Consider the following 23,847-nt stretch of genomic DNA (forward strand, 5'->3'; position numbering starts at 1 on the left):
ATTGATAGAATACCAGAAATTGATAGTGAAGACACATTAGAAACCATAAGTGGCAAATTAAATCTTGAACATGTCAAATCCCTTCACGTCAAGAAAGTGTTATACTTAGTGACAACATGCTAACAAGGTAGGCACATGTCATGGTTGGTCCAATCTCATCAACAGATGTGCATAAGATCCAACGACATACTATGGATGACATGATTAGTGACTTTCCTGAGGGTTTTCTTTAGGCCCTACCAAAGATGCTAAAATCAATATTAGCAAAGAAGTGGAAACACTTGTGGACCTACTTATCTGTCTTTGATACAGACAAAGTTAGTTCTATAATATCTTATGCTGTGAACCACCAAGTACAATGCAACAGCATTAGTGCAAAGATTTTATGATGCAAATGAAGGTGTTGTTAAGGCTGGTGGTTTTGATATAAAGAGTTTACAATTGAAATGGATTAGAGGAGAATGGGACTTGTGAGTCAAGAACATGCTATGTTTGGGACATCTATTAAGGAAAATATCATGTTTGGTAATAATGATGCTACTATGGATGAAATTAGCGCTGCTTCTACTGCTGCTAGCTCATAATTTCATTAGGCAATTCCATTCGATAATTTTGTCTAACACACAAAAGCATTCGAAGGGTCCCGTTCTAGGGGCCCTACTCCTTTTTTAAGGTTGCCTTAGTGTTTGGTTGTCCGCTTATTTTCTCCGAGGGTTTTGGCCTAGTCCCCCCTCTTGTACATATTATTTTCTCCTTTTATTAATAATATATATAGAGTAGGTGGTTGCGGATGGAGGTTACAGTTGGATGCCAACCTAGTTGGGATGTTTCGGTAGTCTCTTGATGCCCTCCTTCTTCTTTGCTTATCTAAATAAAAAAAAAAAGGAACATTGCAATAGCACAAACAAAACATAATTAAATATAACATTAAAGCAGAGTTTGAATGTTGCATTAGCATCATATTGTTGCATGTACTAGAAATTTGCAAATATGCCAAATGTAGAAATTTACGCTCTTCAATTCTACAATAAAAGTCCAAGTACACTCACAATCATAAAGTATATGGTAGATGCCTTTTATGGCACCAACTTTCCAACATAACAAATCTATCTCTACAACTCGTCATTTGCTCCCAGAAAAGCCTTCAAACTAAACACCTAATGACCAATCTAATTTCCATAAAATTTTCAAAGCTTAACGTGGAGCTTCATATTGATTCTATTGGGTTCGTGAACATGATTATTGCTCGAAAGTCTGGAGTTGTGTTATTTTCTTTTAGGCAATAGTGATGCAAGATGCATCACCAAATGTTCATTAAAAAAGAAAAGAGAAATTAAGGTAAGAGATTGGCACTAGGCCAAACCAAATACCAAAAGTTTACAAATGAAAAGTAGGAAAGTCTCAACTTGTTTCTAATGAACTCATTTCCACCATTACACCTAAATTAGTTAATTGAACAACACAACTGTTTCTCTCCATATAAATATGGCTTCCAATGAAATTCATTTGCCTAATCCTATGTAAACAGTAAAACCATCTATTTCTTATGCACCAAGTAACTAAAGTGTTAGAAGAAAAAGCAAGCATGACAATCGTTGAATATATTTCCAATCAGAGTTTGTTCCAACCTTTAGTATAAGCAATTTGAATTGTTAAAATAGCAGCATATAGTTCAGCTAAAACAAGAGATCCATGACCTAAATATTGAGCAAGAAATCCAATATATTTTGCTTTAGCATTTCTGAAAAATTCCTCCACAAGAAGAGTGAGATGGATGGGATATTGATGCCCACTCTGTGTTACATTTCACCCAATTAAGAATGGGAGGAGGCTATATAACTTCCTTCATTAAGGGAGCATTAGGGGGGTGAACTGGAAGCAATCCAGATCAATCTCTGATTGGTTGAAGATTGGGATAATGGCTTGCTCCACAAGGAATATGAGATTTGGAAAAGCTACAATTACCGAGGATGGAAAATTCCATTGATAATTAGTGATAAAATCAATGAGTATGGAGCTCTGTTTGGATGGACTTTGTCTCTGCAATATTTTTTGGCTTCTTCGTATGGGTTAGGAAATGAGTGTGATACACATTTTTAGAGAATCAAATTCTTGTGAGGATGCTTTGGAAAATATATCTTGTGGTGGGAGTTTTTCTTTGATACTCCCTCCGTCCTTTAATGTAGCCACCCATTTGATTTTATGTTTGTCCCTAAATGTAAACCCCTTTTCAAATTACAAGATGCATTTATTATTTTTTCCTAAACATACCCTTAATTAATACTACTAACTTGTCTTGAAATTTGAAAAGTCAAATTTAATACATATACAAACAAAGGAAAATTTGGTAATATTAACACACAAAACAGACACATTAATTACACTGACAACTTTTCTTAAGAAATGTGAAAAAAGCAAAGGGGGTTTACATATAGGGACGGAGGGAGTATATTATAAGCATTGTCTGCTCAAGTGGAGGTTTATTTATTAGTTGACTAGAGTGGAGTTGGTACTCCGAGTTTGATTAATTTGTAGTTTTTTTCTCTTTGGGGTCACCCTCTTATAATACAGGAAAATAAAGATGATAATATACCTCCACTTATTAACTACAAATGCTAGATTATTAATGATGAAACTATAGAAATCAAAATAATGACAATGATAACGAGGTATACACTCAAGGCGATTTTCATTTTTAAATTAGCAAAGTTATTGTTAATAAGTGAAGAGCCATAAAACAAGTTGTGCTAAGACTTCCTATTGCAATATTACTTACATATTTATATAGGTCCTTATGAGTCAATTATTGAAGTCCCTAAATTTAAAATATTTGTTTAATCAAAACTCAAAACTATTTTATATTTTTCAATTAGCTCCTTATGTTAAACTTTTATCATTCAACAGTTAATCAATGTTGATAGATTATCCACATGTCAACAATTTTTACTCATCACCCTCCACCGAATATCCACATTATCATATTTCAATGTATTATTTACAAAATAAATCATATTTCATTTCCAAATAAATGAAATCAAATATTGTTCTACCAAATGTCTAATTCTTGATTATTATACCCCATGATCTTGAATTATGTAGGCGAATTATGTAACTACGGGAAAACATAATATGATTCATTCCCCAAAAAAAAATACAATGTTTATCACACCAAACAATTTTCAAGTTCAATCCAACATTTTCTTAGTGCAAATTGTCCAAATCACTTTAAAGTGAAAATAATATAACGAATATCCAATTAACACAATTTATTACATTATGTCGGCGAATTATGTAACTACGGGAAAACATAATATGATTCATTCCCCAAAAAAAAATACAATGTTTATCACACCAAACAATTTTCAAGTTCAATCCAACATTTTCTTAGTGCAAATTGTGCAAATCACTTTAAAGTGAAAATAATATAACGAATATCCAATTAACACAATTTATTACAAAACCATAAATTATGGAAGTTCACAGTACATATCACCAAACATTTCAAAATAAATTGTTATGAAGTTCTAGTAGCAAACATGCGCTACCATTCCAGATCAACAATGAAAGATCTCCTCCTCTTCATCACCTGAATGCCCTACTCATGCTTAATGTTTGAACCGTTCGATCCACCACCACCTGATGATCTCTACAAGAAGTTCATTAAAAATTAGGAGGCATAATCAAATTGCAAGAGATAGTTTATATGATTCCATAATGCAAAAGTTAAGAATAACATGTGTAACCGCAACTTCAACTTCAAGAGATTTTGATGGGAGGTATAAACAGAACACAAGAAAAAATATCATAGTTCAAAGCCAAAATAGACTTTTAGAATAAATAAGTTCGGTACCTTGAAATGAGTATTAGTTATTGCATCTTTTATTATGTTATCTCCAACAATCAACCTCAGCTTCCGCAAAAATTCATCACGTGAAATCTTCTTTGACTGCACAAGTACGCTGTGATACATTAGATATAGTTAATCATTTATAAAATAGGCATTAATTGGAGCTACATTACATACCATCAATTGTTCATAATGTCCAATGATTTGATCCATACTATTGGACGGAACCATGTTTCTGATGGCAGCTAAAAGGTTGCGAAAAGATGTCCAAGGGGATCTTGGTATTTTTTGGATATTAGAAGGAACACTAAAATCTTTTCCCTGAGACATTTTACAAACATAAATTGGTTGAATATAAAGATAATAAAGAAAAATGCTACCGTATTAAACCTAAAAGAAGAAACTCAAAAGATGAAAGTACCAGAATATTGCATGTGAGTGTGTTAAAACCAGGAAAAAAAATCAAATATGAGGATGGAAAGGTGTACACTAGAGAAAGCATGCTGAGATTAAAAAAAAATTAAAATTGGCATTAACATTACCTTTTACGTAGAAAACTAGGAAAACATAATATGAAAAACTCATGAAAACAAACGCAAGAAAACATATCACGCTTCAAAGCAAAAATAAACTTTTAGAATAAATAAATTCGGTACCTCGAATTGAAGAATAGTTAATGCAGATATTATTATATTGTCACCAACAATCAACCTAAGCTTCCCCTGAAATTCTTCACGAGAAATTTTCTTTGACTGCACAAGTACGCCAATATGTATTAGATATAGTTCATTATTTAAAATATAGGAATCAATTGAAATTACGTTACATACCATCAATTGTGCATAATGGTCATTGATTTGATACATAATATTGGGAGGTACCATGTTTCTGATGGTATTTAAAAGTGTGGGAAAAGGTATTCCACGAGATCTCGATGTTCTTTGGGTATTAGCATGAGCACAAGCATCTTTTCCCTGAGGCATTCCACAAACCAAAATTGTTTTGATAAAGATAATGAAGAAAAATGTTATAGGATTAAACCTTGAAGAAGAATTCCAATAGATAAAATCCCAAAATATTGAATGTGAGTGTGTTAAAACTATAAGGAAAAAAATCAAATATGAGGGTGGAAATGTGTACACTGGAGAAAACATTATTAGATTCAAAAAAATAGTTAAAAATTGGTATTACAATTGCGTTTTACATAGAATACTAGGAAAACATAATATGTAAAAGCCATGAAAAACTTACAGCGTCCATTGCAGAATTACCACAACTATTTTTCTTCCTCTCACTTGAACAAACATTTCCTATAAATATCAATCAAAGTTTAGCAGCATAGACAAATGATTGTTTTCTCAAACCAAAGTGAAGCGGTTAATATGTTGAAAATAGTTACAAGTTAATTGGTTTGTCAATCATTAACTCTTTCATGATTCAGTGATATTTATGTAATGCCGACATGTAGAACATGTTTTTTTTTATAGAATAGAATATCTCTAACACTCTCACACAAGTGGAAAAAAATCTAAAGGAACGTTACATTACCTTCAACTTTCAAAGGGGATTTGAAGCTAACAACAAATTCTGGATATATATGCGTGTTCACATTCATATTCCAAACCACGTAGTACTTTGGGCATTGAATGTTATCCACCCCATTATCATATTCACAACGACTTGGACGAACTTGATCACTAGCAGGACGAAGAAGCTCCATGTTTCCCATTATGACACGACAGAGGACCAAATACTTAATCCCATTTTCATCAACCTCACAATAAAGTGAACTGTAAACATGAAAAAATTGAATCATTTGAGCATTCCAATAGAATCATATTCTAATAGTAGTAGTAGTAGTAGTAGTAGTAGTAGTAGTAGTAGTAATAATAATAATAATGTAAAATGTAAAATTGAATCATTTGAGCATTCCAATAGAATAATATTCCAATATGAAAACTAACCTGACATAAGGGTGCGTAACAGCTGCAAGGTGAAAACCAAAGCCATATAAGCATTTGGATGGGGATATTCCATAGTGACTAAGTCCATGCTCCATCATTGTTGATAGCTCCTCTTTAGAACAAGCAAACCATGCATACCGAACATTAGCATCCCCTTTAACTTCTTTTGTAATATCAACTTGCATCTTGAATAAATCAAGTCGCATTTGCATTGACTTTCCTGAGTTATGGTAAACCTCAACTATATCAGACTCGGTAATGCCCAAAAAAGCCATTCCTGTAAGAAACATTCTTTGTACAGAATCCACATCAAGGTTTCCATAAGCATATTCAGTATAAGCATCTAAATTTACATCTGGCTCTTGCTTAATAGCGACAACAGTATTTTCACTGCCCACTTTATCATTGCCATCATCTGCAACACATCGGGTAGCATGCTTTCGCTTCTTATTGAGTGCAACTCCATTTGCTAGTTTTGCGTCCATTTCTATATTCTAGATGACAACCTGTATACACGTGCTCAAATATAAAAGCTCAAGTTCAAATGTAAATATAGCTCTAGCCTTTAATAACAATAATATTTGGCAGTCCCTAGATGTTTAAAACATTTGAGAATATTGAACTAGTATCATGTGCTTATCATAATAATATAATGTTTACATAATAATAAAGATAGAGAGTTAGTCAATAAGGGCATTCCCTATAGGGCAAAGCAAGTGATTTGAAACAACTGCACATGTACATATTGCAACTATACAAACAAAACATAATGGAATATATCATTAAAACAAAGTTTGAAGGTTACTTTAGCATCATATTGTTGCATGTACTATAAATTTTCCAATTTCCCGAATGTGGACATTTATGCTCTAAAGTTTTATTCAAGAAGTCCAAGTAAACTCATAATCATAAAGATATTGATGTGGCCTTTGATGACACCAACTTCCCAACAAAACAAATACAGCTCTACAACTTTTCATATGATCCAAAAAAGCCTTCAAAATAAACACCTAATGACTGATACGATTTTCATATTATTCAAGAAGTCCAAGTAAACTCATAATCATAAAGATATTGATGTGGCCTTTGATGACACCAACTTCCTAACAAAACAAATACATCTCTACAACTTTTCCTATGATCCAAAAAATCCTTCAAAATAAACACCTAATGACTGATATGATTTTCATAAACTGTCAAAGCTTAACTCATTTCCAATATACTCATAAAAAAAAGTTGTGTAGAATAAGTTTCAAACTTGCCCATAAATGATTATAATCTAATGAAAACATTGAGAAAACTAGAATGGATTCTCAAAAAATCTGTCATCGGTGAAAATTTTACCATCCGACATCCAAGAGAGGATTAGGCATAGCATAGCAACCAAACTAACATTTATTAATTGTTGAAACTACGAATAAAAGCAGAAAACCCATAACTAAAACATGAAGAAACTAAAATAATAATAAAAATAAACACAAGTAAGAAATGACTCTAAATTAACAATAGTAACACAAAAATAATTATGTCTCCCTAACACTGTAGAAACTATACATGCTCTTCGCAGAGAAAGTTCTACTTCTAGTAAAAGAATTTAACAAAAATAAAAATTCACTTGGCTTAATCAATATCAACAATGAGTAGACTTTAAAAAAACATGGAAATGAATAAGAGTGACACTAATGGCCATTTTACAACTTTCTCAAGTGGGATGGTTTGAACCATGTCCCTTGAGGTTACAAAGTCAAGCTTTGAGCTGACACCTCTTGGACAACAAGGCATAGTATTCACCAATCCCAATTAAAGAAATTGTATTACCAAACCACGGCATTTCCCCCAAAATTAAAACTTGAAGAAATGAATTCCAAAGAAAAATCAGCCCCAAAAATTGATTTAAAAAAAATCAAATACGAAAAACAAAAACTAACCTGATCCAGTTAATTCAACTCATCAATTACAAACTCAATCAAGCACAAAAACCAGCAAAAATAAACTAAATTACAAGAATTCAAACTCAAAATAAAACAACAATAAAAATAAAATAAAAAATAAAATAAAAGTAAGAAACAAAGAAAAGACAATGAAATTATACCTAAGTGAAGCAACACATACACAACAAAAGAATCACCAAACAATTCACAAGTAGTTTGTTCTAACTTTGAATCTGTGCATATAATTGGGGGAGCAAGGGGTCCTATTTATAATAAGTTCTTATAATAAATTCATTTTAGAGATTTTGATAGTGTTATCTACATGTTTGCCAGCTATGCTTTAGCTAAGTATTCGTTGTATTTGTTTTCTTATTCAACAATTTACAAATCAATTTTGTCCTTATAGAATTCACATATTTTCCACTTTTATTTTAATTCTCAAAATGTTCATTAAATCATAAAAAATTTACTTATATGTGAAATCCATTTATGGATGTTTGTTAAAATTTCAGATTTCATTTCTTTAAAGTAATATTATTTGTTATGGTAGTAAACTTTTAAATAATTATATTGAAATTTGAAGGTGACACTAACAATCACTGTGTGGACGATCATATTATACTACTTGTTTTGACCGTGTATACTTGCGAACGATTTTGGCGCAATACTATAGGTTATTTTTTTACTCAAATCCACTGGACAATAACGACATCTTCAATATTATTTATAAATTAGCTTGGTTTTCAATTATTTTTGAAATTTACTACCATGAAAATTGATATTATTTTAAGGTGTAAAAATCTGAATATCTTAACAAGCAACCATGCATTGATTTCATATTAAAATAAAGTAAATTATGAATTAACAAAAAATTCAAAATATTAAATTAAAAATAGAAAAAAGTGTATTCTAGAAAGAAAAAAGAGACATGAAAATTGTGGAAGAGAAAAGTGATACAATATCAACAATCATACTGTCAGATTTTACAAATATTTTACTTTCATTATAACTATTTATAAATTCACACATATAATTAATCGTGATTTAATGATAGTGTATCATTTTTTTTCACTACCATTGTATATAAATTAAAATCTTAAAATAATGATAAATACATGCAAATGTATTTTTTTAAGATTTTAAGATAACGATGGGGGGCGGGGGATGTATCAAAATGTCTTATTGGGCTGACCTAGTTGAATCATATTGAATCTTAAAATTGAAATAACGAGTGTATCAATAATTGTTAGCGGGATTCCAATGTTTGATCACTTGTGAAAACAAATTTTAAGGAGATTGATCTTTCTCTTGTTGCTTTGTGGGTCTTGAACATGATGTCTTCTAGTGAAAAATATATGCGTGGATTTTATCTAAAAGGTATAATAAGTCACATATTGATAGATCTTTAATATATTAAATTTTAAAACTATATACATAAGATCACATATTAGAGTCATTTAATTTGTATCAATATAAAAAGTGTGTTAAAATTCATAGTTTTTACTGAATCAAAGAGTGACCAGGACATCAAGGAGAAGCTGAACATCCCGACTAGGTCGGCATCCCAAAAAATTAAAAATTTTATGATTTAATAAACATTTTATAGTTCCTAAACTCTTTAATTTGACCTTGAATTAAATACTTTTTATGAAACCCTTGAAATTTAATATCAATTATACATGAACTTTAGTTCTTATATTTATAGATATTTTCTTTCAACAATTGAATCAAACTAATTTCTCCTTTTTATCATGTGATTTTGATTTATTATTTATTAAATTTGTTTGTGATGATTTCAATGTTGTAATTCTATACTTATTTAGAATTTTATCATTATAATTTAAATAAAAAAGAAGAATGATCAAGTTGACACTTGAGAGATGGATGACTTCTTTATCAAGCCAATGTACACTAATTTGTGAGTAACATGTACTTTCTAGTATTGTGATTAAGTGTGTAACATCCCAGACGACTTTAAGCATTGCCAACTAACCCTACAAACCAACACGAGTCTTTTCAGTGTGTTTTGTCCTCACTCGTACGCTTACCGAAAAAGTTCTCAGTAGGTCACTCATCCAAAGACTACTCCAAGTCAAGCACGCTTAACAGTGGATTTCTTATGGAATGGTCTACCAAAAAGTAGATGCATCTAGTTGATATAGGTAGTACCAAACAATTCTTATAGCATTCCTTCAAACATGCAGTCCCATACCTGCACGACCTTGGGATCCCTCTAATTCCGGTGTGATTCGGCTCGTCTAGAAGCTGTCGGGAGCAGCTTATTGTCGTGCCTTGTGCACCGGCGACCACTCCCTTCCCTCGTCAGCCATGTGTGTTCCTTGCCCACCAGCTTCCGCTTGGATCGTCCCCAAACCACATCGTACTGGGAGTGGTCTGCTCTGATACCATTTGTAACAACCCAGACAAATTTAGGCATTGTCGACTGACCCTACAAACCAACACGAGTCTTTTTAGTGTGTTTTGTCCTCACTCGCACGCTTACTGAGAAACTTCACAGTAGGTCACCCATCCAAAGTGAATGTTGATATCATTATCCTTGTTACTTCCATACAAGATTTTTATATCATAAGATATTCAGTATAATGTCTTAAATAGCATATAGTTAAGCTTTTGAATCTCCTAATATGTCAATTGCAACATCTTAATGTACTTAAAGATAAAATTCTTTTGATAGTCGTCATAGCTAGTGAGATCTGTAACACCCCGATTTTTAATATTAATTTATTAATATTATTATTAGATAATATTAGTATTATTGTTATTTTTAGTATTCGTTGTTAGATAATATTAATTTAATCATTTGTATTTATTAGGAGAATAGGTAAGGAGAAAGTACATGGTTTGTATGCTCGGTTAGAGAGAGAGAGAGAGAGAGAGAGAGAGAGAGAGAGAGAGAGAGAGAGAGAGAGAGAGAGAGAATAATATTTAGTAAGAAAATAGAGTTTTCTTGTAAGAGAGAATAAGAAAATAGAGTGCGAACGGAGGTGAATTAGTATAATTGGGTAGAAAGGAGGTGTAGTTAGTAAGATGAGTAATGCTTTAACGATTTAAGAAGAGGGAAGTGTGGATCGCAAGATGGTGTAGTAACGGAAAGAATAGTTAAAAAAATTGAGAGGTTTAGATAGTAATTTGAAAAGATTAGTAACAAACTTAGCTAAAGATTATAAATAGATGAGAACAATAGAAAAACAGGTTACAACAAAGGAAAACTAGGGTTGTGGTGAGAAGAGCACGGAGGCATAGAGAGAAGAACTTGAAGAGAGATTTCAGCTAAGAATTTATGGTTCGGTAAAATATAGGTAAGGGGGGTCTCTATTCATCATAAGGGTTGTGTGAACATATGAATATGAGTAGTGAAGGGTTTTGTTTTCCATTGTCTTTTCATGATAAAATTGTGCTCTAATTTGTTGTCGTAAATTAAATGTTTGATTTGTCGAGTTATTTGGATTAGAGTTGGTTGAATTATTTATCTGGGATTTATGTTTCTTCCTTATCGATCGATATGAACCCTAAAATTGTGCTCTAATTTGTTGTCGTAAATTAAATGTTTGATTTGTTTCTTCCTTAACTGATAAATTTTTACATAGAAGTACATGAATCAATTTTCTATCGCCTAAGAAAAAGGAAAACGTGATATGAATTACTTTGTTTCTGTTTATTTTGATTAACAACATGCACGTGAAGGCAGTATTATACTTTCGGTGAATTTGTTTTAGGCTTTTGTGGTTATTGGCATGATATTGTGGCACTTCAGTAATCCACGGCTCTTGAAATTCATATGCTAATTTTGTGTCTCTAGAAGGTGAAACTAGTATTAATAATAATTTAGTTGAATATACTTGTCAACATGAATGTAGCAAAAGCCTAAGAGTCTATATTGATGCTCTTTCAAACAAAAAAAAGAGTCTATATTGATGCATTTTTGTTTATTTTTTAGGCTAAAGTGCAACTTTGACCCCCTATCTTTCAAAAAGTTGCGATTTTGGCCCCCTAAGTATGAAAACTACAATTTTTGTCCTCTAAGATTTAGCCCCTTTGACCAATTTTGACCGGTCAACGCCCATGTGGCATGCCACATGGGTAATTATTAAATTAAAAATAAATAAAAAATCATTTTTTAATTAAATAAATGAAAAATCTAATTAAAATCATTTAAAAAATCAAGAAAATTAAAAAATTAATAAAAAAATTGAAAAAAATTCTGAAAATATTAAAAAAATCTGGAAAAATGAAAAATTAATAAAAAAATTGAAAAAAATATATAAAAAAATTCTGGAAAATTGAAAAATTAAAAAAAATGAAAAAATACGGGAAAAATTAATAAAAATAAAAAATGATTAAAAAAATAAAATAATATAATAAAATGAAAAATAATGAAAAATTCTAAAAAAATAAAAAAGATTAAAAATTCTGAAAAATAAAAATTATGAAAAAATAAAATTTCGAAATTTTCTGAAAAAAAATTAAAATTCTGGAAAAATTCTAATTAAAATTTTAATGAAAAAATAAAAATTCTGGAAAATATTTAAAAAAATTCGAAAATTTCATTAGTATTTTTTGAAATTTCGAAATTTTCATTAGTATATATGTCGACCTTAGGTTTTTTCAGTGTATAAATACACAAAAATTCCCGGTTTATAAATACACAAAAGTTCCCGGAAAAAATACTAATGAAAATTTCGAAATTTCGAAAAATACACAAAAAAACCTAAGCTCGGTTTATAAATACACATATGTTTTCCCTTATTCTCGGTTTATAAATACACAAAAATACACTGAAATTTTTTTGGAAATAAATACACAAAAAACCTAAGCACGGTTTATAAATACACATATTTTTTCCCTTATTCTCGGTTTATAAATACACAAAAATACACTGAAATTTTTTTGGAAATAAATACACAAAAAACCTAAGCTCGGTTTATAAATACACATATTTTTTTCCTTATTCTCGGTTTATAAATACACAAAAATACACTGAAAATTTTTGGAAATAAATACACTGAAAAAACCTAAGCTCGGTTTATATATGCACATGATTAATCTTTTTAATTTTTTCGAAAATTTTGAAATTTTTTAATATTTTTTTCAATTTTTTTATTAATTTTTCATTTTTCCAGAATTTTTTAATCTTTTTTATTTTTTTTCAGAATTTTTCATTATTTTTCATTTTATTAGATTATTTTATTTTTTATTTTTATTAATTTTTCGAGAATTTTTAAATTTTTTCCGTATTTTTTCATTTTTATTAATTTTCAATTTTCCAGAATTTTTTATATTTTTTTCAATTTTTTTTAAATTTTTCATTTTTCCAGAATTTTTTAATATTTTCAGAATTTTTTTCAATTTTTTTATTATTTTTTCAATTTTCCTGATTTTTTAAATGTTTTTAATTAGATTTTTCATTTATTTAATTAAAAAATGATTTTTTATTTATTTTTAATTTAATAATTACCCATGTGGCATGCCACATGGGCGTTGACCGGTCAAAATTGACCAAAAGGACCAAATATGCAAAGGGGCTAAAACATAGGGGAACAAAATTGTAGTTTTCAAACTTAAGGGGCCAAAATCGCAACTTTTTGAAAGATTGGGGGCCAAAGTTGCACTTTGGAACTCGTTAGACATTCCTAAGGATAACACATATATATATTTAAAAGCCTACCTGATCCATGTTCTTAACATAATAATATATCTAAGACCAATATTTTATAAATCCAAAACAAAACAAAACAAAAAATATAAGAATAGTAGAACTTTGCAAAGTATGAAATATTTGGCAATGTGTTTTGATGTGTTCTTTAATGATGTAATTGATGTGTTATTTAATGATTTAATTGATGTGTTGATATGAAGATGTGTTATATAAAGATGTGTTATTTGAAATTGTGTGATTTAAAGATGTGTTATATAAAGATGTGCTATATAAAAATGTGTCATATAAATATGTGATATTTGAAGGTGTGAGTTAAAGAAAAGCAATAAGGTTAGAGATAGTAATAACGATGAGGGAAAATATCAAGTTACTTGAGGTTAATGAGAGAAGCCCTTAATAGAGTAAATAGTGTGATCACATGAAGAGTCTAAAACCAAGGATTAGTTAAAGGAGTATAATATGATTATAGGATGAATTATAGAGTGGTGGGATGAAGTAGTTGACGATAACCAATGTAATTTTTCCTAGGTAATCGGAAATAGAAAGGCGTAAGTTAGAGAAAGGATAATGTTATAAATAACGATAATGATAAAGTAACGACCTTAAGTTAAAATGAATACTGTCGCCGATTTTAAGATGATAGAAGATGCTGAGAGAGTTGGAAAGATTATTAATTAGAATGATGCCAGGGGTAATAATAGTGAAGCGACAAGATAGTAAAACACCAGAGCAATACGAACCTAAGTTAGAGTGAGGTAATGAATGATGAAGATAATTGAGGTCATAAATGACGATGAATATGAGACAAAATACTAGGTTATAATCTAGTCGGGACAGGGACTAAAGAGTCTGTTAACGGTGAGATGGATTAGTGTCTTATAAGGTCATTAATTATGAGACAAAGTAAGGTGATATAATGTTGTATTAGTAAGAGGAATAAAAGTGATAGGAAGAACATCAATTGGCTAGGTAAAAACCTTACACTAGAAAAGAGGTATGGAGTGTTTTCGTTAGAATGAAGTGCGTAGTAAAAAAGGGGAGCCGGTGTTGAGTGTGGGTTTTAATGACAATTTTGAGAAATGACAAATGTTGAGTGATAACGATGTTGAGTAATGACGATGTTGAGTAATGGAGAAATCATGATGTTGAATAATGTTGATTAATGATGACGTAAATGATGAGTCTGACATATGAAATTTTGTTGTAATTATGAGTTGTTGATGATGTGCTAAATGTAGTATTTAGAGAGTCTCACCTCATGCATCATATCGTATTTAGGACCATGTTGAACGACGAATGTTGTATGTATGTTCAGTAACACAAATCTGACATACAAATGTTGATTAGAAACCGGTACCGGCAAGCATATAGGTCAAGTCTAGGAGCATTGCGTACATTATTGTGTTCCGTCAATGAGTTGCTAATTTCTTAATCGATGATTGACTTTGTTAAGTGATACTTGTTCATTGTGAGTTATTAAATGATGTGAATATTGACTATCTAGCAATGTGAAGTTGACTATCTAATGATGGGAATAATTTATGTATGAATATATGATTGATGATGCCTATGTGTTTTATGCCTTGTTTCTATTCATTATTTTTATGCAATTCTTATGTCGAATATATTCTCACCCTCTAGTTGCGGGTTGGGCGCCTACACCCTTGTGGTGTAGATTTGCGGGGAGAAAATCTTAGTAGTAACGAGTCTCAGAGGATGGCGTTGGAGCCTTCTCCTTTTTGTTTATCGCTTTTGGAAGTCTTTATTAAGTCAAAGCTCTGATCAGTAACACTAGGGAGTGGGGATTTCTTTTATTTTAGATTTTGTTTTTCAGAATTCGTCTTTGAATTCAATTTTGATGTCGATACAATGATGTGACAATTACTTTGATGTTTTGAAAATTATTCCGATGCAAATTTCTTTTTTATTGAAATGAAGTATTTTTGAACTGAAGAAGATGTGTAACACCCTTGCATGTTTAATTAATTATTTTATTTTTTAAAAAAATAATAGCTGGGATTTAGGGTGTTACAAGATCAATTTACAATAACTTACAAATTAGCTCGTCACACTATTAGCTTATACACTTTCCTATTCATGATCATTGGGATGGATAACAATATGCACATAAGAGAAAATTATTTATTTTTATTTTTTAAATTTAGCCAACATTTTTTAGAAAAAAAAGTATTCTTCTTTAAAATTAACCATCAATATATAAATCAAAAGAAAAATTCTCTTTTCACAACAACTTTTAAGAAGAAAAATGAAGACATCTACTTACATTTTTACCCTATTTGTGTGATGCAGCAAGATCTTAGACCCCAAAGGTTGATTTTCCTCCTCTTAAAATATTTATCTTCTTTCATTCTCTAGCACTCACCGAAAAACAAAGTTTATAAACCACTAAAAAATATAATCAGTGATTTAAAACACTGACGTGAAATATAGATGAAGAAACGATATCATATCTATCCTCTTACCGTTGTCACACTTATAATGTTCGCTATTGAGAAATTAAAAATTGTGTGATGCGGCGAGATCTCATAACTCATAGATTATTTATTCTTCTTGTAATATTAATTTGTTTTCATGCTCTAGAACTTGACAACAAGCTCAAGTTCATAAACCAAGAGAAAAAATATGCAATCAATGATTTAAATTAGTGACTTGAAATATAGATGATGAAATGATATCGTACTTAATTTCTTACCAGCACCGCGCTCCAAGGGTTTTGGTGTTAATAATTTGAAAACTGTGTAATTGTATGATGCGGTTTCATCTCGGAACCCAAAGGTTGCTTTTCCTCCTCTTGAAATATCTCCTTCCTCTCACGCTCCCGCACTTGACAACGAGCTCAAGTTCATAAGACAATAGAAAAAACATGCAATCGACGATTTAAAACACTGACTTGAAATATAGATTAAGAAATTATCTCATACCTAATTTATTACCATCGCCGTACTTCTAGGGTTTCAGTGTTATAAAACTGCAAATTGTGTAATTTGCATGATGCACCTACATCTCGGACCAAAAAAGGTTGATTTCCGTCCTCTTGAAATATTTCATAGCTTTCATGCTTTAGAAATGGAAAACAAGCTCAAGTTCATAAACAAATGAGAATGCACACAATCGGCTATTTAAAACGCCAACTTGAATTATAGATGAAGAAATGATTTTATACCTAATTTATCACTGTCTCCGTGATCATAGGATTTTGGTGTTAAGAAATTGTAATTGTGTAATTTAAATTGGTATAGGGATCATAAAAATTGATGGACTCTAATAGTTCCTTTTTCATTTCAAGGACAATAAGAATTACAATCATTACTATATACTGTTTTATCTTGGTTTTTCGGGTGTCAAACATTGATTAAGTTTGAACTTGTTTAACCTTTGATATCTCATTTTTTCTTGGGAAGGGAAAAATAAGAAAAACCCTTGAGAATCGAGGTCCGGGAGTTGTTTTCGCTACAGGAAGGTGTTAGGCACCCATAACGACTATAGTATCCTATAGGAACCGTCTTTATTTTCTACGCGCGCGCTTTATTTTTAAATGCTATTTGAAAGTGTTATTTACACTTAAGAGTTTACTAAGTTAAGAATTGGAGGGAGAAGAAGGTGTTTGAATTTTTGTTTTATTGGACTTGGAGAAGTTTTGACTTCTTGCCTACATACCCTTTTAAGGGATCAAACTCCATGTAGTTCTCTTCCAAAAAAAATGTTTTTGTGTTTGTTGGTTGATTTTAATTTTGAAAATGGAATTTTGAAGAATAAGAGAGAGAGAGGCCTCAAGGGCATAAGATTTGGAAAATGTGAGGTGGGCTTAGTTATTTTACAAAATGAAGTCTAAGTATGATTAAAAATTCATTAAGGTTTTTGTTTAAGAAAATAAAGGGCAAATTCAATGGGATTATGATCCCAAGGTTTCTTTGGAAAATTATTTGAGTGAAGTTGTTCGTGTTTTTTTTTGGAAAAGAGAATTTTTCTAAGTATCGTGATTCCTAAGCATACATCTAAAGCATACATTCCCTAAGCATACATCTAAAGTATCCATGTGATGTGTGTGCATGTGTCGGTGCTTGTGTCGGTGTACATCATTAGAGTCCATTGTCCTTTACATTGACCTAGTTTACATTCTATGGTCTTGCAAGAGATTAAAATTGCATGAAGTAAAATACACCACCCTAGGTTTTACATTCTAAGTCTTGGCATGAGAATTAAAGTGCAAGAAATGAAACTAAAGTTGAAGGATGAAATATGCTTATGGAATATATGAAACATGAGATGAAAATGTTAGTAGCATAAGATATAGAGCAAGTAAAAGCTATCATAACAAAAGTAAGAAAATTGACATAAAAACAAGCAAAAATAATGTGAAATAGACCTAAAAATTCATCACCAATGCAAGGTTTGAATATGACCTATAATCCCCATATTTCAAAGAGTTCCCAAAGAGTTTCAATTCAGTTTTCACAAAGAGGATTAAAGGAATACACTCTACCAAGCATCTAAGACCAAAGTCAGGCAAATTCCACATTATTTATTCACAAACAAAACTTGGAAAGCAAGCAACCAAACATCATATGCACATATTCAGTAAAAACACATTCAAACAGTAGTAAAAAACTTCGTAAAACCATATATCATGAACCACAAACATTTATCAAGAATTGGAATTAAATCATGCAATTTTCATGGATTTTTAACATGGAATTCAAATAATAAAGCAAGAAAATGTCATAATATTTTTTATCAGGTTTTAACATGTAACCCTATCACAAAAATATCAAGAAAATTGTCAAGAACACGTAGAAATTTTTTAGGAATTTTATTATGAATTTTTAGGCAAAGCAGGGGGTCCAAAGAGCAAATAGCAATGCGAGAATAGCACAAACCTAGCTAGAAAATGAAATCCAGTCAACCAGAGGCCCAGGCCCAAGATCCTGTATGGATCTGGACTATCCAAACGCATCAGGAGCGTTGGATTGATCCAGATCCTCCTAACCCTAGATCTAACGGTGATGAGGCAACCTAGAGGCTTATATAAGCCTCTCTCCAACGTTTCCTTCATTTCCTTTCTCCTTTCTCTCTCTAACTTCTCTCCTAGTGAGAGAAGCTCTGCAATCTCTCTTCTTCTCCGATCACCTTCACCGCCGGTTTTTGGAATGAAACGGCTGGAGAAGATGAAGATTCATCGGAATCTTCATCGTCACCGCCGTGAATTCCAGATTCCGGCGAGACCTTGACAACTCCGATCTACATGGATCTAAACCCTAACTTGATCTATTTTTCATGCTGATTACGCATCTGAACTTAGTTTTACAAAATAAACGGTGAATCTTCGTAGATCTACATTTTAGGGTTCGGTTTTCAAATCTTTTTCAATCTTTGAAAGAACAAGTCTCAGAACTTGTTAATCTGCTTCGATTCACCGTTTATTTGTGTTAATAGACCTTTGTTGAGCTTTTGCAATGAAAACGAAGAAGTTTTTGTGAAGTTACCTGAGTTAATCGGAGATTCGAACAAAGATTTCGCTAGAGAACTTCGTAACTGCTTCTGATTCTTCTGGTAAGTTTGAACCGAAAATAAATCGGTGTTCTTCTCTTCTTCTTCTTCACTAGTTCAAAACTTGCTTCGATTCTTTCTTCTTCTCACTTCTCTCACTGTGATCGTACAAATTCGTTGAATTTGTGCTTGAATTGTAGTTATTCCAGTTCGATGATGAAGATTCACCTTCGAATCTCTGAGAACTGCAATGAATTTGCTTCAATTCGCTTCAATTTTTGGTTCTGGAAATCTAGGGTTTGATGAATGTTCTTGGTGATTTTCTGAAATGGTTAGGGTTTTGATCTAACTGAATGGAGAGAGAAAGCTTCTTTCTGTTTCTGTGATTTGATGAGTTGGCGTGTAATGAATGGTGTTGTTGGCACTGTGCATTGATGATGTGTCGTATTTATAGCTGACATGTGTGATATCTGAACCAATAGCTTGCTGACACCTGTACTGGACTTGTTTGGCTTGGCCTTGGACTAATTTTGGACTTGGGACCTTTTTGCAATTTTTGAAAGTTAAGGGACCACTCTGCAATTAACAAAAAATGGACTGGACTGCAATTTTTAAGACAAAAGGACTAAAATGTAAATTGAAAAAAGACTTTAAAAGGAAAATAAAATGGAAGAAAGGACTAAAGTGCAATTTTTAAAATCTTGAAGGACTGAAATGCAATTAATAATAAAATTGGAATAAAATTGGTAAATTGGAAAAAACGTAAAGTGAAACCAATAAAAAACACAAAAAGGACTAAAATGAACCAACTACATAAATGAGGTACTTCAAAGTAACCTCTCTCTGTCAAAATTTTGTGTGAAATGACCAAAATGCCCCTAGGGACTAAAACGACTCAAAATGACTCAAATGCAATTTTTTAAAATGGTTTTTAACAGGGAATTAAAGCAAGAGTTTATACAAGCAAATTAAAAAGACTCAGAGACAATTTTTTTAAGGATTAAAAGGAGTTTTAACACAGGAAATGACTAAAATGCCCTCAGGGACTAAATTCGCCCAAAATGACTCAGATGCAATCTTTGAAATGGATTTTAACATGGAATAGAAACAAGGACTTATACAAACAAATTGAAAAAACTCAGAGACAAATTTCAAGGACTGGAATAAGTTTGAATGCAGGAAATGACTAAAATACCCTTTTTATGAATTTTGCAAATAACATTGAAATAAAATGCAGAGAAAGATGCAATTGATCAGAGACAATTTCAAATAACTTGGAATGCAAGAAAGACCCTTTGGATGGTTTAAAATGCGAGAAAACATAGACAAAGTTACAATTGAAATTTTTTCAAAACAAAGGCAATAAAACATGCAGCTAAAACATAGTAAAATGTCAGGGTAAACAATTTCAAATTGGCAATCTCTCAAGAGTAATAGACACATATCAGAGATGGAAAAATATTTTGAGCAAGTATTTTTAGGTCCAAAATTAGGGTATAACATATACAGGAGAAACATAATTAGAATAAAATAAAAGAATGTAGGAACAATTCATCCCTTTTCGCTCGTCCAATGTTGGATTAGATGATTATCTATTAATTATTTGTTTTTTCAAAAAAAGAGTAGGCCCCCATCGACCTCCTCATTTCTTTATGCATCGATATTAAAAATTAATTTTATTAATTTTATAATCTTGTTTGGTATATTTCTATAGTTGTTAGTATTAATTCATCACATTATCACATATTTTATGACTCCGTTATTTCAAATATGAAAATAAAATAAATTCATATAAATGATATGCAAAAAAATATATTAACATTAATATACTAGAGGTTTAACTATGCAAAAGGTCCTTGCAAATATCAAGTATTTTTGTTTTAGTCCTTGTAATTCGGGCTTGCCTAGAAGCTGTCAGGAGCCGCACATTATCATGTCTTGTACAATAGCGACCACTCACCGTCATCATCAGCCTCAGGCGTTTAATGTCCAACAGTTTCCATTGGGTTCATACCTGAACCACATCGTATTGAGAGAGGTATTCTCTGATACCACTTGTAACATTCCAGACTGCTTTCAGGATTGTCGACTGACCCCACAAACCAACACGAGTCTTAGCGTGTTTTGTCCTCACTCACACGCTTTTCGAGAAACTTCGCAGAAGGTCACCCATCCCGAAATTGCTCCAAATTAAGTATGTTTAACCATGAAGAAGATGCATCTTGTTGGTATATGTAGCACCAAACAATTCGTATAAGCTTTCCTTCAACCATGCAGTCAGATAATCGAAAATATATTTATAAGGAAACTAGTAAAATAAACTGATAGAAAAAAAGATTCTTAAACATTGATTTTCTTCCTAACCGAAGAATTCCACATCCACATATTTCTAATGAGTTAAAAGAAAAATATAATGAGTAATACCTCAACTTCGTCCTTGAATTTTAAAAAATCAGCCAAATTCGTCCCTAAATTTTGCGAAATATCTATTTAGTCCTTGAATTTTCAAAATGTCAATCAAATCAGTCCATCCGTTAAGTTGGCATGTTAACGGAGGTGACGTGTACCGTTTACCGCTTACATGGCTTACCACGTCAGATGCCACGCAAGCAGGGACTAATTTGGTCGAAAATGATGAAATTACCAAGGACCAAGTTGATTGATTTCCAGAAAATTGCAAAATTCCCAACGTATCTTTTCCCCCAACGTCTCTTTCTCATGAACGGCTCTTTCTCATGATGAAACATTACATAGTCATCAAGTCATCAAGTCATTTGATGTTCTTAAGTCATTACATATCCAAAAAGCATAAATTAAACAAGTCCAAAAAGCGTTAATTAAACTAGTCCAAAAACCCAATTTAAACAAGCATCAGTGCTTTGGAAATCCTGGGGTTGGGATAAACTCTATGTATTGGGGTTGAGTAGAAGCGGATGACCCATAATTTGGAACTCTAATAACTCCAGGAGCAGTTGGATTTTGTGGAGCAGGGTGTTTGTTTATGCTTGTCATTTGAAATCACTGGTCCTCTCATGCCATATCTGCTTGTACTCATTACCTGAAATAAAATCAATCACATCAGCCCTCAAATTATAACAATATCCATCAAATTAGTCATTATATTATGACAATAAGTCTCAAATCGATCATTATTTTGATCCAAATTAGAGGGGTATAATTGGAAACACAGAAAAAATGACACTGAAAAGTTAAAACTGGAATTTTTACCGTTTCCATCAAATTAGTCATTATACACGTGGTTGCCTTGTTGACACGTGTATAGGACAACACAGCATGCAAGAGGACACATCATCACCACTAACGGAGTTTTTGGACGGAGGGACCATTTTGATCGACGTCTGTAAAATTCAGGGACTAAATAAATATTTCGCAAAATTTAGGGACGAATTTGGCTAATTTTTGAAAATTCAAGGACGAATTTGAGGTATTACTCAAAATATAATTTTCAAAAATATTTTACATCACATTTACAATTTAATAAAACCCATTTATATCTTCACATGCGCTTCCATCACACATTAATAGATATGCAAGGCAAGAACACGTTACATAATCAAGATAATTTATGGTGGAAATCGACGGAAATGAATTAGTAATAAAGACAAATCACTCGGGTCAAAGGTGTTACTAGAGAGGGATGTGAAAGACCAACAAAACATTTAACCATTTTAATTAGCTTTTCAATATGGTTAATTGCTCAATTTTATAAAACAGATCTGGTAATGGTTTTTTGTTTCTTTTGGCAACTAGAGTAAATCAAATTGACCAACCTCCTTTAATTGATAGAAGGGTGACGTGGACATAGAGATAGAAAATGGGACAATTATTTATTTTTTATTTACTTTAAGGTAAATGCTAACCGGTGCCCTGGAGCACTGGTTAAGGATACGAAAAAGGAAATTATATAGGCTGTGTTTGGTAACACAAAAAAGCTAGCTTATAGCTTCTTGGATTAGCTTATAAGCTTGTTAGATGAAAACGTGATGTGTTTGGTAACAAGCTTTTCTCATGAGCTTATAGCGTTTTTTGAGAAGCTATTTCAAGTAGCTTTTTAGCTTATAGCTGGTAGCTTTTTATATTTTCTTCCAATTTTAACCTTTTATTAATATAGTTTAATTTAATTTTAATTAAAAAAACTACCCACATTCTTATTCAATTGCCCACGTTTAAAAAAAAACTACCCACAATCTTTTTCAAATTTTCTTGTTCACTTTCTTTTTTACATACTCTTAATTCAATAATAAATAATTTTATATAAAATTTACAATAAAAGTTTAGAGTAAAATTCATTAAAAGAAAGTTTTGTTAAATAAAAAATTTCAATTGAATTCATAAATACATTTATCATTTGGAGATGAAAATATTTTGAAATAAATTTAAACATTTAAAAAGAAATACATTAATTAACAAAAATTGTATATATGATTTATAAAAAAAAGATTGTCCTTTTACGTCATTTTATATTTATCAGCCACTTGAACAGCTAATTTTACCAAACACTTTTTATTTTAATAAGCTAACTTTTCAGCTATAAGCTATCAGCTATCAGCCATCAGCGTAGTTAATGCATTGAAATTGTGCAATTAATTTATAATAAAGTCAAAAGCAGTTTTCTTTTATGGTAATAATTCCCTTTTATGGTATGCTTAACCAGTGCCCAGGGGACACCGGTTAGCAGGACCTTTCCTTTAGAGAAAAGCACATGAAGGAAATTAATGACCGAGAGGGACAAAGAGAGTAATCATAGAAATTAAGGAGAATTAAGACAAGATCCCTTGACATTAATTTGATGTAGGTTTATGGGAGGAATAAGCCTAAACATTATTTTTAAGCAAGCTTCTCACACGTGGGGGAAAGCCTAAACATTTTTAAGCAAGCCTGAACACCTTTCTCGAGTTA

At 31.3% G+C, this 23,847-nt stretch overlaps 1 protein-coding gene across 1 annotated transcript; it reads right to left on the reverse strand.

The window, feature by feature from the left end:
• Positions 1-3,425: 3,425 nt before the first annotated feature.
• On the reverse strand, positions 3,426-6,313 carry LOC146920714 (inactive poly [ADP-ribose] polymerase RCD1-like). The gene is made up of 8 exons (XM_085710737.1): positions 5,812-6,313; positions 5,396-5,637; positions 5,099-5,157; positions 4,678-4,821; positions 4,504-4,599; positions 4,025-4,168; positions 3,851-3,946; positions 3,426-3,646 (listed from the first exon to the last, which is right to left on the reverse strand). Exons 1-8 carry the CDS (start codon positions 6,294-6,296, stop codon positions 3,596-3,598), a joined length of 1,317 nt encoding a protein of 438 aa, XP_085566863.1. The 5' UTR covers positions 6,297-6,313; the 3' UTR covers positions 3,426-3,595.
• Between the last annotated feature and the right edge of the window lie 17,534 nt (positions 6,314-23,847).

The sequence above is a fragment of the Medicago sativa genome, chromosome 5 (genome assembly GCF_051527215.1).
Source record: "Medicago sativa cultivar Bolivia chromosome 5, Bolivia_mono, whole genome shotgun sequence".
NCBI lineage: Eukaryota > Viridiplantae > Streptophyta > Magnoliopsida > Fabales > Fabaceae > Medicago > Medicago sativa.

Bases quoted from the DNA above. Each gene is read 5' to 3' on its own strand.
- LOC146920714 (XM_085710737.1), bottom strand. From the start codon at position 6,296: ATGGACGCAAAACTAGCAAATGGAGTTGCACTCAATAAGAAGCGAAAG. The intron at 4,169-4,503 runs GTACCGAATTTA...AAAATGTCTCAG, and splicing joins TAACTATTCTTCAATTCGAG to GGAAAAGATTTTAGTGTTCC. The intron at 3,947-4,024 runs GTATGTAATGTA...GTACTTGTGCAG, and splicing joins GACATTATGAACAATTGATG to TCAAAGAAGATTTCACGTGA.